This window comes from Prionailurus viverrinus, chromosome D3, assembly GCF_022837055.1.
Source record: "Prionailurus viverrinus isolate Anna chromosome D3, UM_Priviv_1.0, whole genome shotgun sequence".
NCBI classification, from domain to species: Eukaryota; Metazoa; Chordata; class Mammalia; order Carnivora; family Felidae; genus Prionailurus; species Prionailurus viverrinus.
In genome coordinates this window covers 27,743,383-27,758,553 of record NC_062572.1, presented here as the reverse complement: position 1 = coordinate 27,758,553, position 15,171 = coordinate 27,743,383, and the positions used below count along the sequence as shown (strand labels likewise).

The 15,171-nt window shown below is 44.8% G+C and overlaps 1 protein-coding gene across 2 annotated transcripts in view; it reads left to right on the top strand.

Annotated features, from left to right (window-relative positions):
- The window catches only part of GRK3 (G protein-coupled receptor kinase 3), a 131,712-nt gene that overhangs the window by 24,209 nt on the left and 92,332 nt on the right, over nt 1-15,171 (top strand). For both annotated transcript variants that reach the window (XM_047826891.1, XM_047826890.1), the window contains exon 2: nt 1,015-1,091. In XM_047826891.1, coding sequence (XP_047682847.1) covers nt 1,015-1,091 — 77 coding nt within the window. The remainder of the gene's footprint in view (nt 1-1,014; nt 1,092-15,171) is intronic.

The window sequence follows — 15,171 nt, the reverse complement described above, 5'->3', positions numbered from 1 at the left end:
CTGCTAATGCCAATTTTTTCCCCCATCAGTGGATGATAGAGACTCAGTCTCTACTTTTTCCATTTGGATATTCACTTTTCGTTCACTTACAGAATAATCCTTGGCTTCTCCATTTCTCTGCCTTGCTGCTTATATATTAAAGTTCCATATTTATGTGCTCTCTATTCCATTTCATTGATCAATTTGTTTATCCTGTCTTAATTATTTTAATTTCATAATAAGCCCTGTTCTTCTTATTCTCTTTCTTCATAAATGTTTTTGCTCTCCTTGATCCCGTGTTGTTCTGGATACAGTTTATAAAGACTAATCGTTTCTATGTTCTGTGAAAAACTCTGTGGAATATTGATGGGGTTTGAATTGATTTCACAGATAAACGTGGATAGATGTTGAATTTTTGCAATACTAAATCTTTCTGTTCATAACTATGGTGTTCTTTTCCATTTATTAAGATTTTCGGTGATGTCTCTCAGTACATTTTGTAATTTTCCCCATAAAGTCCTTGCCCATGTTTTGAAGGGTTTATTTCAAGGCATTTGGTGTTTCTTATTTTATCGTTAAGTGAAGTCTTCTTCTAATTATGTTTTCTCACTGTTTATTGTTGATGTATAGAAATGTGGTTTTTAAAAATCGCAGTCATGCATCCAGGGAACATTTGCTTTTGTTTCAGAAAGAGCTCATTAATCCATTAGCGGAATGTGTCACATGTGCGCGCACACTTGTATGTATTTTGAGAACGGTGGTGTTGAGGGTGAGCGTTCCCACAGCCCTGGGGTTATTTTTGGTCCAGTGTCTACACGTCAGGTTGGCCCTGAGTCACAGGACAGGATACCAGCTGGAGCCATGATGCTCCCAGCTTTAAGTGTAGTCAGCCGACCATGCGATCACGGCTGTCAGTAAGAGGGCTCTCTCCAGCCAGCATCCTTGAGTTAAGACATTCACGTATTGTCCACACTAGGGATGGTTTCTCATGATGCAGGCTGTCACTGTTAAAACCGTGTCCCTCTTCTCTTTTAGTATCCGGAGTGTGATGCAGAAGTACCTCCAGGAGAGAAATGAAATAACCTTTGACAAGATTTTTAACCAGAAAATTGGTAAGTCCCACTTACTCATTTGGCATACAGTCTAATAGTGGTTTCAGGTGGCATCACAGTTATGTGTAAATGCAGCCTTTCGTGCTTTATATGTTTTTATAGCTCTGGCTGGGAATGAAGGACATTTCATGTAGCAATAAGATACGTAATGGTTACTTCCATCCCTACTAACAGACCTTGTGAATAAGCTCTTGGGAGACAGACTAGCTCGATTCGAGGGTTTAAGGCAGTTTGGGGGTTGCCAAATCAAAGGATTGGGTAGTTGGTAACCAGAAAGAAGTGCTCTGGGTTTCGGACCCGCTTCTGAGGTCCCCACCTTTCCTCACTGCTGTTGTACTCTCTGTGATCGCAAGGAGGTGTCCCGTGTCTTCATAAACACATTGCACTCCTGTGTTTGGCCGGCTCCTTGCAAAGTGTGGGGCTGGCGCACTTGATCTTATCGGTTTTCGCTGGCTGACAGGCTTTACACACTGCTCCTTATTGTCAGTTCCCCATCAATTACTCTTATCCCTGAGGCTCCATTCAGTAAGTAAGGCTTATCCCTGAGCCTTACTTAGCAGGTCACCAGGACTCTCCTGTTGTGTGCATAGAGGTCAAGGATCCATTTCTCTCTAGCTGGTACCCAGTTCTGGGAAGTGCTGGGCTTGGCCGGAGCAAGTGTGTGGATGTATAGGCGTGTTCTCCGATTACCAGCAGCTAGTGCTTGGAGAAGTTAGGACTGGACAGGAATAGCTCTAGTGTGAGGTTCCAAGGCTTGGGGAGCATTGGAGTATTATGCTTCCGAAGGGCTGGCAGTTTGTTTAGAGGTTAGATAAGAGCTGGAGTCCACATACTTTCTTTTTTTCATCCCCCCAAATCCGTTCCTGCTGTCCAGAAGTTTCCTACACTATATTTTTATTCTCAACTCAGATAGGATTCATCGTTTGGCCTGCCAGCTGGGTATTTTGTTAATCTGCCCCTAGTAATGTGATAAACAGATAATTCCAGGATTTCACATGAAATCACCTTAGCTGAATATGAGAGAATTGGAACCTTCTTTCCTTCCCTTTACTTGCCTCCCACAATTACTCAGATAAGATTTGCCGAGGAACTGTGGCATCATTTTTAAATGACTTTAATACTCGAGGAAATGACTTTATTAAAATTGCAAGAAACTGGTTATACAAAAGTTTCCTGGAACTCCGCTTCTGCATTTAGTCCTGTCTCCATGATTCACAGACCCACAATGACCGATCCCCTTGAGACTGAATATCCTTGGAAGTAATTGTGGGCAGCCCTCCTCCTTATAAGTAAGGAGTCATAGACTCAGGTCGGTGAAGTGACTTATTCTGATTTGTAGTTCTCCTTGTCCAGCCATTCTGTAAAGGCTCTTGGAAAGGAAACAATGAATATAAAATGTACTGCTGAGGGTCACCCTGTGAGAACTGGATAGTTTTTTGTGTTTTGTTTTTTTTAAGAAAGCGGCATGATGCTCTCTTGTGTTCAACTAAAGTAGAAACCGGTGCAGAAAAGCCTTCGGGTTTTGGCAGACTTTTTAGCTAGCCTCCAAAACTTGGCCATCTATGAAGGCGATAGAGCTTCTTTCACAGCCCCTGACATTCAGTGGTGAAAAGCTGGATGCTGTTCCCCGGAGAAGCAGGTGGAGTACTGCCCCGTCTGTGCTCAGAGCACAACGTGTGGAAAGCTAGCGGCCCGTAGCTACCTAGAAATCTTACATCCTGAGCGTCGAGCATCGGGATTTGGCTACGGAACGGAGCGGTCGAAAGAGTTTGACTTTCGTCTCATGCTTCATTGCTGCTTCTCCTTGCGTTCACGGCGTTGGGTTAACTGTCATCTATATAAATAAACGCCCCCCCCCCCCCCCCCCCGCTTTGCTTCTGCTTTTGTACGAAAGAACGGAAAACAAAACTCTCACGGTAACGAGAGAGAAATTCGTGTCTTTGGGAAACAAGGGAAGAAAGAAACGCCTTATTTATTAGTTGAAATTTAAAAATAGGTCTACAGCTCTGTTGAGAGCTACTTGCCATGGCGTTTCTCTCGTTTCACGTGTGCAGTTCAGCAGTTTTTAGCGTGTTCACAGAGTCGTGCAGCCCTGAACCCAGCCTCATCTTAGAACGTTTCCAACACCCCCAGAAGAGGCTCCATACCCATCAGCACCCCCACCCCCACCCCGAGATACCACTAATCTGATTCCCGCCCCTGTGGATTCGCCCAGCGTGGACATTCCTCCCGGATGGAATCAGACGATGTGTGGCCTTTGCATGGGGCTTCTCTCATATTTTAAAGGTTCCTCCATGTGGTGGCATGTGCGGGTACTTCATTCCTTTTCGTGCTCGGTGATATTCCATAAGATGTGGCTGTGCGCGTGTTGTTCATCCACTCATCCGTCGGCGGATGTTTGGGTTATTTCCACTTTTTGCCTATTATACATAATGCTGCTACGAGAGGAAGATGTTTCTCAACCTGTGATGCGAGCGGGTGGTTCCCTGTTACTAAGGCACACTGGAAGATTGTGACGAACCCGCTGTCGCCTGTGCTCTCGTGCCAGTCTGTGAAATGCACTGAAGGTTATTTCTCCCATTGTGTTCTGATCCTCACCCCGCTCCTGTCCGCCATCCCCGCAACACACATGCAGGCCCCCAGACATGTCTTTCCTTCCCATTGTTTTGATCCAACCCTTACCCGAAGATGACCCCAGGGGCCCTTGATCGGAGGCCCTTACTGGCATTAAGGTGGCCTTGCGTCCTGGCCTCAGTCACACAGGTTCTGCCCCGCGAGCAGCTTCCTTGGGCACTGATGGCCTGTGAATTCTCTCGGTGAAGCTGTTTTGAAGAATTTAAAAGTTGCTTAAATGAATAAATGATTCCTTCCTCTTCCCTTCCTTCCCCTTCGTGAGCTTGGAGCTGGGCAGAGGAAGCTAGGTCTGAACTTGGAAGGTCACGGGAAAGAGCAGCAATTGTTGGACGGGGGCCGGGGGGGGGGGCGGGATGGGGAGACAAGAGTGCGTGGTAACGTCGCCAAACACACGTCTGTAGTTACGTCCGGACATCGCTGTACATTCAGTGTCCGTCTGGTCCTTCCTTCTGCCCTGTAGGGTTCTCCTTTTCAGCTGGTGTGAGGGATGGGGGCAGGACGGAAGGTGGCCTGTGGTTGGAGTGAATCTGTCCTGCTCTCTAGGTCTTCTTTTCTTCCCATTTTGCTCCCCCTCACCACCCCCCCCCGCCCTGCCCACCGCCTTTTGCCTTTGTTTCTCCCATCTGTTCCATCCGCCCCTTTCCATGACTGCCTCCATGTGTCACCAACTTGTTGATTTTCTGTCGTTCTGTTGTTTCCCTTTCACCGTGTATCCCCTGCCTATCAATCAGCCCCTTTTCTCTCGTCCGGCACCTCCCGCCCTCCCCTGTGCTGAGGTTAGCGCTTGGTTTGGGGGAGCTGCCTGCCAACCTGTGCTGCAGCCCGCGTGCAGAAACGCTTTGTGAAATGGAAAAGTTTACTCAGTCTCAGTCGTATACTCAGTCTCCGAAGCTTTGTTGAGATGACGGGCGATGTGCCGGCCTGTTGGCTATACCCCAAACTGGTTGATGTTTCGTTAAGTTTTCTGAGCTATGAAAGGGGGGGTGAAAATATTATCTGCTGCATAAGGCAGTTGTGAGGATGCAGCAAGAAATGTCTGCAAAGCCCTTAACACAGGGATTGGTTCTCAGCAGATGCTCTGTGAATGAAAGCCCTGAAATGAAATTGTTTATTATAAAAATTTATAATTTTTTATAATTATAAATTATAATTACAGGAAATAGAGAAAACGGAAGTGTAATTTAAATAATCCCATGAAGAAGCAAAGAGAAAAATTCAGAATGTGGAACATTCTACAATACAACGGACCCAGTTTCTTCAAGAAGTCCATTACCTGTGTGTGGGAAGGGGAGGGGAGGAGGGGGAAACACCTGTTCTAGATTAAAAGAGACATTATTACCAACTACAATATAAGAACATTCTTTGGATCCTGAATCAAACAAACCAAGAATAGAAGGGCATTTTTAAGTTACTCAGAAAAAATGTGGGGGTGCCCGGGTTTAAGCGTCCGACTTTCGATTTTGGCTCAGGTCATAATCGCAGGGTCCTGAGATCGAGCCCCACGTTGGGCTCTGTGCTGGGTATGGATCCTGCGTGGGATTCTCTATCCCTCTCTCTCTGCTCCTCCCCCACTTGCATGCATGCTGTCTCTCTAAATAAATAAATAAATAATAAAGTAAAAATATCTAGTCATGCCCAAAACTAGACTAATAACCCCCATATATGTTTGTCAGCCAGATTTTTTATTTTACAACATTTTCCTTGTTCATCCTCTCTTTGCATGGCTACCAAAATATATATTTTTTAAGTTTATTTATTTATTTTGAGAGAGAGAGAGAGATATTGTGCAAACAGGGGAGAGACAGAGAAAGAGAGAGAGGGAGAGAGAGAGAGAATCCCAAGCAGGCCCTGCAGTGTCAGCACAGAGCCCGATGTGGGGCTTGAACTCATGAACCGTGAGATCATGACCTGAGCTGAAGTCTAGAGTCTGATACTTAACCAACTGAGCCACCCAGGCACCCCTGCCAAAATATTTTAAGCAATTAGCAAACTATTTTTAGAGTTTCAGCCCTATATCCATCTGTAAAGACTACAAATGTTTTCTTATACAACTTTAGTCTCTACCCCAACCAATGAAAACGATGATTCTTGGGACACCTGGGAGTGCTCAGTTGATTGGGCATCTGACTTCAGCTCAGGTCATGATCTCGCGGTTCATGAGTTTGTGCCCCCCATTGGGCTCACTGCTGTCAGCACAGAGCCCACTTCAGATTCTCTGTCCCCTTCTCTCTGCCCTTCCCCCACTTGTGCTCTCCCCAGAATAAATATTTAAAAAAAAAAAAAAGAAAAGAAAATGATGATTCTTAGTTTAATATCTGATTATGGTTCTTACTGTAATTCCAAGTCTATATTTATATTTTTTCTTTAGTTTTTTTTTTTCTTTTAGAGAGAGAGAATTTGAGTAGCGGGGGCAGGGGGGCACAGAGACAGAGAGAGAGAGAGAGAGAGAGAGAGAGAATCCCAAGCAGGCCCCATGCTTAACTTGGAGCCCGATGCAGGGCTTGATCCTATGATCCCCGGGACCATGACCTGAGCCAAATTCAAGTCAGACGCTCAAACCACTGAGCCACTCGGGCACCCCCACATTTTTTCTGAGTAACTTAAAAATGCCCTTCTATTCTTGGTTTGTTTGATTCAGGATCCAAAGAATGTTCTTATATTGTAGTTGGTAATAATGTCTCTTTTAATCTAGAACAGGTGTTTCCCCTTCCTCCCCTCCCCTTCCCACACACAGGTAATGGACTTCTTGAAGAAACTGGGTCCGTCGCATTGTAGAATGTTCCACATTCTGAATTTTTCTCTTTGCTTCTTCATGGGATTATTTAAATTACACTTCCGTTTTCTGCATTTCCTGTAAATTGGAAGTTAGCTCTAACAGCTTATTAGATTGGTTCGACTTTTGTGGCAAGAGTGCTTTGCAGGTGGCGCTGTGCACTCTGTGGCAGGAAGCACATGACACGGAGCTGTCGCTCTGTAGTGCTGTCTCTAAAGTGAGTTCAGATGTGGTCAGTTGTCAGCTCCTCATTACGCTGTCGTCTGCCATGCGTTTCATTTTCATTGACACTGGTTGCCTAAATCAGTTATTTTTTTTAAGGAAGTTGCCAGATTGGCGGGGGGAGGGGGGGTTCTGATTATGCCATTCTTTCCATATTTATTATCGCTGCTCATCCACGAAGGCTATTTGGTTGCCTTTAAATATAGTTCAGGAAAAGGCAGGTGCAGTTGGCCGAACTTGAAGGCGAGGCCCGTGACTTTGGCCTCATGACGTCACTCCCGCAAGTAACCCAGCGAAAGAGATTTTACAGAGGAAACCAGGACTGTGTTCCGGGTGGGCTTAATCTACTCACACCAGCCCTTTAAAAAGCAGAGAATTTCCTCAGGCTGGCGGAAGAGGAAGTCAGAGAGAGCGAAGCACAAGAATGATTGGACATGGCTTTCCCAACTCTGCAGGTGGAGGGGACCACGTGAGAAGACGGTGGGTGTTGGCTAGGAGCCGACCAGGAAGCCAGGACCTGAGTCCTACGACCATAGGAACTGAATTCTGCCAGCAACCTGCATGAGGTTGAATGCACCTGACCCCGGGAGCCTCTAGATAAGTCCCCAGCCTGCCAAAACTTTGATTTGGGCCTTGTGAGCCCCTAAACGGGAAACCCAGGAGCCTGCCAGGACTTGTGTCCTCAAAAATTGTGAGTCAGGAAGGAGTGGTGCTTTCAAGTCACCGAGTTTGTGGTGGTTTGTTACACAGCACTAGAAAACAGGGTAGATGCTTAAGTCTTTGTTTTCATTTTATTATTTTTTAAGTTTATTTGAGAGAGAGAGAGAGCATGAGTGGGGAGGGGCAGAGAGAGAGAGGGAGAGAGAATTCCAAGCAGACTCCCCGTTGTCAGCGCAGAGCCCGACGTGGGGCTCAAACTCACAAACCGTGAGATCGTGACTTGAGCTGAGATCATGACTTGGCTTAACCGACCGAGCCACCCAGATGCCCTGTCTTTGTTTTTGTTTTTTTTTTAATGTTTATTTAGTTTTGAGAGAGAGAGAATGAGAGAGAGAACGAGTGGGGGAAGGGCAGAGAGATGGAGACACAGAATCCGAAGCAGGCTCCAGACTCTGAGCTGTCAGCACAGAGCTTGAAGTGGGGCTTGAACTCAGAAGCCGTGAGATCGTGACCTGAGCTGAAGTCCGAAGCCTAACCAACTGAGCCCCCCACGCGTCCCCGCCAAGTCTTTGTTTTTAATTGCCAGTTTTCTGAATAAAAAAGATTAAGTGACAGGCTGCTTTTATCCTCCTTTTCTCCTTCTTAAACAGAAATTGTATGTCTTAACAGACATCAGTTATGCTGATTCCTAATTTGCTATCAGTAAAACCTACACTCATTTCAGTAGGGACACAGTGTTCTTGGTTTGGCTTATCTGAAGAATGGTTTTAAAGAGATACTGATTATTGAAAGACAGACCACTTTACCAATTGGGGTTAAGATTTTGTTACCATTCTCTTCAGTAAGATACACTGAAATAATCTCATCATATGCAAGTGAGGCGCATGGCTTTTGATAAATTCCATCTGTCTGTCGACAATCTACTTAACTCCTGTCTGCCTAGCCAGTCTCATTAGAGGGCAGTGTCTGATTATGAGGAGACTCCAAAATAGGTACTTAATTCATGAAGTATGCAAATGTTACCCTCGTGTAGGAAGAACAACCTGGCTTATGTAACATTACATCACCTATTGCCACTGGATCATCTCCGTTAATCACACTGACTCCCGTTTGTGCCAGCGGAAGCCTGCCATATGTAGACTGTAGTCTTTGGTTCTGGCTTCTTTCATTTAGCATAAGATTTTGGAGGCTCAACCACACTGCGCGTACCCATCCTTCACCACCCCTTCTGTGGCTGAATTAATATTCCATCCTATGGATAGACCACAGAATTTGTTATCCACTCGCCAGTTGGTTGATGGACATTCAGATTACTCCCACTGTTTGTTACAAACGATGCTGCTGTGAGTGGTCATGTGCCAGTGTGGACACCTGTTTCCATCTCTCTTAGGTGTATAACTAGGAGCTTCGGAACTGCTGGGATATCTGACAAATTCAGGGTTACCCTTTTCAGAAATCGCTGTTGTATTCTCACCGTCAGGTTCTGGAGGACCAGGTTTGCCATAACCTCATCCACGCTTGCTGTTGTCTTTTTGGTCAAAGCCATTCTTGTGGGTGTGAAGTGATGTTTCATTGTGGTCTTGATTTGTATTTCCCTAACCATTAGTGGCCCTGAACGTGATTGGGCTAATTAGCCTTCTTATATCTTTGGTGAAGTGCCTATTGAAATCTTTCGGTCCATTTAAGAAATTGATTTTCTCATTTCTTAATGGTGACTTCTGAAGCACCGAACGTTTTAATTCTGATGAAACCCAATTCATACATTTTTAAAAATTGTACTTTTGTGTCATATCTAGGAACTTTCTGCCTACCTGAATGCCATGAAGATATTCTTCTATTCTTCTTCTAGATGTGTTATCATTTCAGCTCGCACATTTAGGTCTTTGGTTGATTTTTGAGTTAGTTTTTGCGTATTTGTGAGATAAGGGTATCTTAAGGGTATGTTATTTAAGAATTGTACTTTTGGGTCATATCTAGGAACTTTTCTGCCTACCTGAATGTCCTGAAGATTTTCTTCTAGTTTTCTTCTAGATGTTCTATCATGTTAGCTCTCACATTTAGGTCTTTGGTTGATTTTTGAGTTAGTTTTGTGTATGATGTGAGATAAGGGTTTAAGTTCATCTTTTTTTTTTTTTTTTTGCATGTAGATATCCAATTGTCTGGATGCATTTGTTGAAAAAACATTTCTTTTCCACATTGAATTGTCCTGGCACCTTTGTTGAAAATTAATTGACCATAAAATGGATTTATTCTGGACTCTCAATTTTGTTCCATTGATCTCTGCCTTAGGCCAGTGCCACACTGTCCTCATTACTGTAGCTTTGGGGTAAGTTTTGAAATCAGGAAATAAAAATCCTCCCACTTTATTCTTTTTTCTTTCTTTCTACATTTTTTTTTTCAGAATTGTTTTTGGCTATCCTGAATCCTTTACATTTTGATACGAATCTTAACATCAGATTTTCAATTTCTGCAAAAAAAAAAAAATTCTGCTGGGATTTCCATAGGGATTATGGTATATCTACAGATCAACGTGGAGAGAATGGCCATTTTAACAGCATGAAGTATGCCGATCCATGAAAATGAAATGTCTCTGCATTTATTTAGGTCATCTCTAATTTCTCTTAGGCGTGCTTTGTGGCTTTCAGTCTCTAGCGTCACATTACATTTATTCCCAAGTATTTTCATGTTTTTTGGTGCTATTTTGAACGGACTTGTTTCCTTAATTTCATTTTTGGCTCTTCATCGCTAGCACGTGGAAATAGAATGGGTTTTTGTACGGTGACCTTGGATCCTGCCATCTTGATGAACTAGTTTATTAATTCTAGAGATTTGTGCATAGGTGTGTGTGTGTGCACGTGTGCACATGCGTGCGTGTGAATTCCTTAGGATTTTCCCCATAGAGAATCTTGTCTCTGAATAAAAACAATTTTACTTCTTTCTTTCTTTCCATTCTGGTGCCTTTCCTTTTCAGTTTTTACTTTTCACTTTGATTTCTTAAATATTTCTTATGTTGGTCTCAAATACATTTAGCAAGATTTCAAAGAACGTTTATGTAGCAAGAATGCATATACTGTATTTGGCATCTTGGGGTTAAGGCATAAGAAATATACTTGTTATGGGCTTTGGAGACAAAAGTATATGTTTCATTATAGAAAGGGTACATTAGAAAAATAAAAACTACTGCCTTTCAAATAGATTTTTGAGCAGTTTCTCTAAAAACAAAGATGGACACAGATATGTCATGGGTATCTATTAAAAAATCGATATTATATAAGACCACCGAAATAGTTAAAAAAAAAAAAACCCACAAACAACACAGAATAAAACATTTTAGTATTATTCTTTTGTTAATTTCAAAGACCAGGGATTCCAATCAATTTTTTTTTTTAATTTATAAAAGTATTGCTTGAAGTGTTCTGTGCTTCAAAACAAAATAGATGGTTAAAATCTGCCAAAAACCTTGTAGCCCTGCAACTCCTTACTCAAAGGCCAGGGTTAAATGATAGCAAATTGAATCTTTTTGCATTTGGTTATAATGAGGGGAATCTGAACCTGGGAACCAGCTTCAATCTCTGTCTCCCCGTTTTTGTGCTCAGCTTTGTTTGGAAGTGGGTGTTTCTGCCCCTGCGAAGGCCCTTCCCCCTACAAACAGCCCTGATTGAGGGTCACAGAGTCGGGCTCCCACCCCATCATATCTTTCTCTAGAGGAGAGCAACCAACCACCCCGGAGAAGAAAAACCTAGGGCCCCATTCAGTGCTGCATCAATTATACATGCCTTTGTGGAGACTTTTAGCCAGTGAAAGAGTTAAAGATCCACTTAAACTTTCAAAAAGCAGAGATAAACACTTGACTAAGCACAGCTAATTGGATTTTCAATTGAAAAGGCGAGGCAGCAACAGGCAACTCCTGGTGAGGGAACTCGGGAAAGTTAGGGGCACCGATTCTGCACATTTTCATCTTGCCTGTTACTGGCAGGCTGTCTTTCCAGCTGACTTCTTACCTGTGCTGGCCTCATGCAGGCTGGGTTTCTACCCGGCTCCTCCCATAGGACCCTGCCTGAGCTGGGGGCTACCACCTGCCCTGCAGGCACACTCTGCCACTCTAAGTATTTGGGACGTCCGCACTATTTGAGGCAGCTTTCAAAGAGCCTGAAAGTACCTTTTTTTTTTTTTTAAGTTTATTAAGGCTGGTTTTCCTTTTTTTTTTTTTTAATGTTCATTTTTGAGAGAGAGTACAACTAGAAGAGGAGCAGAGAGAGAGGGAGACACAGAATCTGAAGCAGGCTCTAGGCTCCGAGCTGTCAGCCCTGAGCCCGACTCGGGGCTCGAACTCATGAACCACGAGATCATGACCTGAATTGAAGTTGGACGCTTAACCAACTGAGCCACTCAAACACCCCTGGTTTTCCTTTTTAAAGCTCTTAAAGCTTTCCTTTTTAAAGCTTTAAAGATCTTCAGGTTTGAAGATCAGCCAGAATGATCACTTCCAAGAAAAATTGAGAACAGCTACGTTTTACTGGAATAACACAGTACTTTGGCATCTGCTAATCACTAGAACGATAGGAACGCCGCGGTAGGATGGCTAGACCCCTGATCTGCCGCCTGGCAATCCGTGATCTTTAAAAGTTTTTTTTTAATGTTTATTTATTTTTGAGAGAGAGAGAGAGAGAGAGAGAGGGAGGGAGGGAGGGAGGGAGAGGGAGAGAGACAGAACATCAGAGGGGGAGGGGCAGAGAGAGAGGGAAATGCAGAATCCAAAGCAGGCTCCAGGCTCTGAGCTGTCAGCGCAGAGCCCAGCACGGGGTTGGAACCTCGAGATCATGACCTGAACCCAAGTCAGTCACTTAACGGACTGAGCCACCCAGGTGCCCCAATCTGTGATCTCTTAAATTGCTATTTAATTCTCCCTGATTTCTTCTGAGCCTGCTTTGTAGGAATCCCTTTTAGTTTGAGACGGCGATGGCTCCCTGTGTGCCAAACACTGCCCTGAGCATTTCACATGCTGGGTAAAGGAATGTGACCAAGTTCGTGCACCCCCCAAGAGGCAAAGCCTGGATTGGAAGTTCTGTCTGTCTGTCACCAGGAAAAGTTAGTGTGGAAATTCGCATGGAGATGAAGTGCCTCTTTTTTTTTTTTTTTTTTTTTAAATAACATATCAACCCTACAATTCCTATTTAATATATAATGATGCTAAAATCCAGAATTTGGGGGCAGTGCACAAAGATCTTTCTGTAGCAGATGTACTTACATGCTTTGCGAAATGAGACATTCACAGTCGAATATGTTTTGATCAAGTGCTGTACTAGGAAGATCTCTTTAAACAAGGCACACGGGGGAAGATAAAGACCACATCAGGCTTCCCACCCCCGGCCAGCTCACCCTTCAAAAGAACGTATATGACGCGCACAGACCTCTGGCATGTCAATATCGAAAGTGCCAGTGAAGTGTGGTTACTACTCCCAGGGAGTCCCAGCGACTCATGGAAGGGACTCCCGGTGATGTCTAGGAGGCACGTGTTTAAATCCCAAGGCGAGTGTGGACAGGCTACTCTCTTAGCCAAGAGGGAAGCCTAGCCGCCCAGCAGGCCTCTGTAGCTGACTCAACCTTATAGCTTTCTCCCTGGCAGGGTCGACTTACGTTCGGGGAAGCGTGTGTGTGCTCTAGCAATATTAGCAAATGTGGGGTCTTCATATGTATTGCTAGAGAATGCCAGGGATCCAGGAAGCATCACCTCTATTGGAAAAACTGTCCATCAGCTTTCAGAACCGACAGTTAAGGGGATGATGGGACCCTTGTAGGATTTTAAAACCTCCAAACGCATCACGAAATGTCATGTGGCAGTGTGCTGAGGATAGCCCCTGGTTTTAGCTGTTCTGGAAATCCTTTTTTTCTGAGGATTTTATACCTCATCCTTGATTTTTGTCAGTATTTCTACTTCTAGTCAAAGTCCAAACCAGGAATTGCAGAGATGTGCTATGGGGTGGTTATTAGAGTTTGTTTGAAATCTGTTGCTAAAAACTCAGTCATTCGTTCGGTAAAATTTATCATGTGCCACACACATTCTTGTAAGTACCGTGAGAATGCAGCTGTGAACAGTTCTGAAGCCTGTGTCTTTGTGGAGCTACTATCCTACCCCGGGGAGACGGGCTGACAAACTCATACTGTCCCCATGCTGGTACAGGTCGTGGAGATTCGCAGAGCCACAGAGAGGAAGGGTGTGCTGGCGGCCGTTTCTGATAGAGTGTTTCAAGAAGGCACTGCTTATAAGGGGTCAGTTGGACAAATCCCTGGGGGGGGGGGGTGAGGGAGCCGAGCCCCTGTGCATTTATCTGGGGAGAGCAGGTCCAGGCTGAGGGTTCAGCAGACACCCTCAGTCAGGAGCCACGATGGTGGGCGGACAGCCTGGAGGCCCAGAGGCTGCGGCCAAGGTGGGGAGTGGGAGTGCCAGGTGGGGGAGGTCGGACAGGCTTTGCAGGCCATCGCGAGGGTGTCGGCTTTTACTCAGAGTGAGCAGGGACGTAGAAGAGGCCGACCACTGGGCTGGCACTCTCTCAGGCCTTCACAGAGCAGACGAGCTGCCATGGAAACGGGCCTGGGAGGGCAGGGTGGAAGCGGGAGGTGATTCTGGCCTTTGGGTGAGTGGGGTAGCGTTGGAGGCAGCGGGAGAAGTCATGGAGTTACAGCCTTGAGGACTGGATTTGTAAGGAATCATGGTGTGAAGCCGGTGGGAGAGTGAGAGAGAGAGGGGCTGGGGGGGGGAGGGGGTGGGGGGAGAGGGGGGAGGGGGTGGGGGGGAGACAGTGTCCCAACGGTTCAGGTAGGGCCAGAAGGGGAAGAAAAGGCTCAGGTCAGAGGGCAGCGGATCTGTTCCTGCCCCTCAGGAATTAAGGGAACTTGGTCTGCACAGGGTCACTTGCTGAAGGCTCTTGTCACACGTCCTCTGCATTCTTCCTGATGCTTTGAGGTCATCCGTGTAAGCTTAGAGCTTTGTTCCAACTCTGAATCACTTTCTGCTCGCTGAGGAGCAGAGAACATTCTTCAGGTCTGGCTCAGAAGAGAAATAAATCCCAGCCGAGGTGGGGCAGACTGACTTGTGCTAGTCTCTCAAAGAGACTATTTATAACTGGAGCACAAAGAAAAGAGGGCTACTTTTAAAAGAAGCAAACATTCTTACCTTGGAAAGATGCACTTATTCTCCACAGAAATTGGTGGTTTTTTGTTTTTGTTTTTGTTTTTTTTTTTCCCCAATGGAAATTTTCATTGCTTCGAATGTGGATGCAAGTATCACTTAAAAAAAAATCATTATTGGCTTTTGGAGTTTGTTCTCAGGAATCCAATTTGCTTGCCATACAATTTGTGACTATTTAAGACAATTGGAATTCGTTTTGTTTTGTGGCTCCTACTCTCACACCAGCAAGTGGGCTCAGAAGTGGTGGTGGAAAAGAACCCGAAACAGAACAGCTTTACTGGGAACACTGATTTTGGGGCCCTTCTTTTTCTCTCATTGTTTCTTCTCATTTATGGTTTTCAGAATATACCTGACTTCCTCCTCATGAGATACCACATCTGTAAGGAACCAGTTGTCACTGATTTTTTTCTTGCTTTTGTGCTAACTGTGCTATATGCTTGTGTTTTTTTTTTTAATTAAAAAAATTTTTTTGGGGGCGCCTGGGTGGCACAGTCGGTTAAGCGTCGGACTTCAGCCAGGTCATGATCTCGCGGTCCGTGAGTTCGAGCCCCGCGTCAGGCTCTGGGCTGATGGCTCAGAGCCTGGAGCCTGTTTCCGATTCT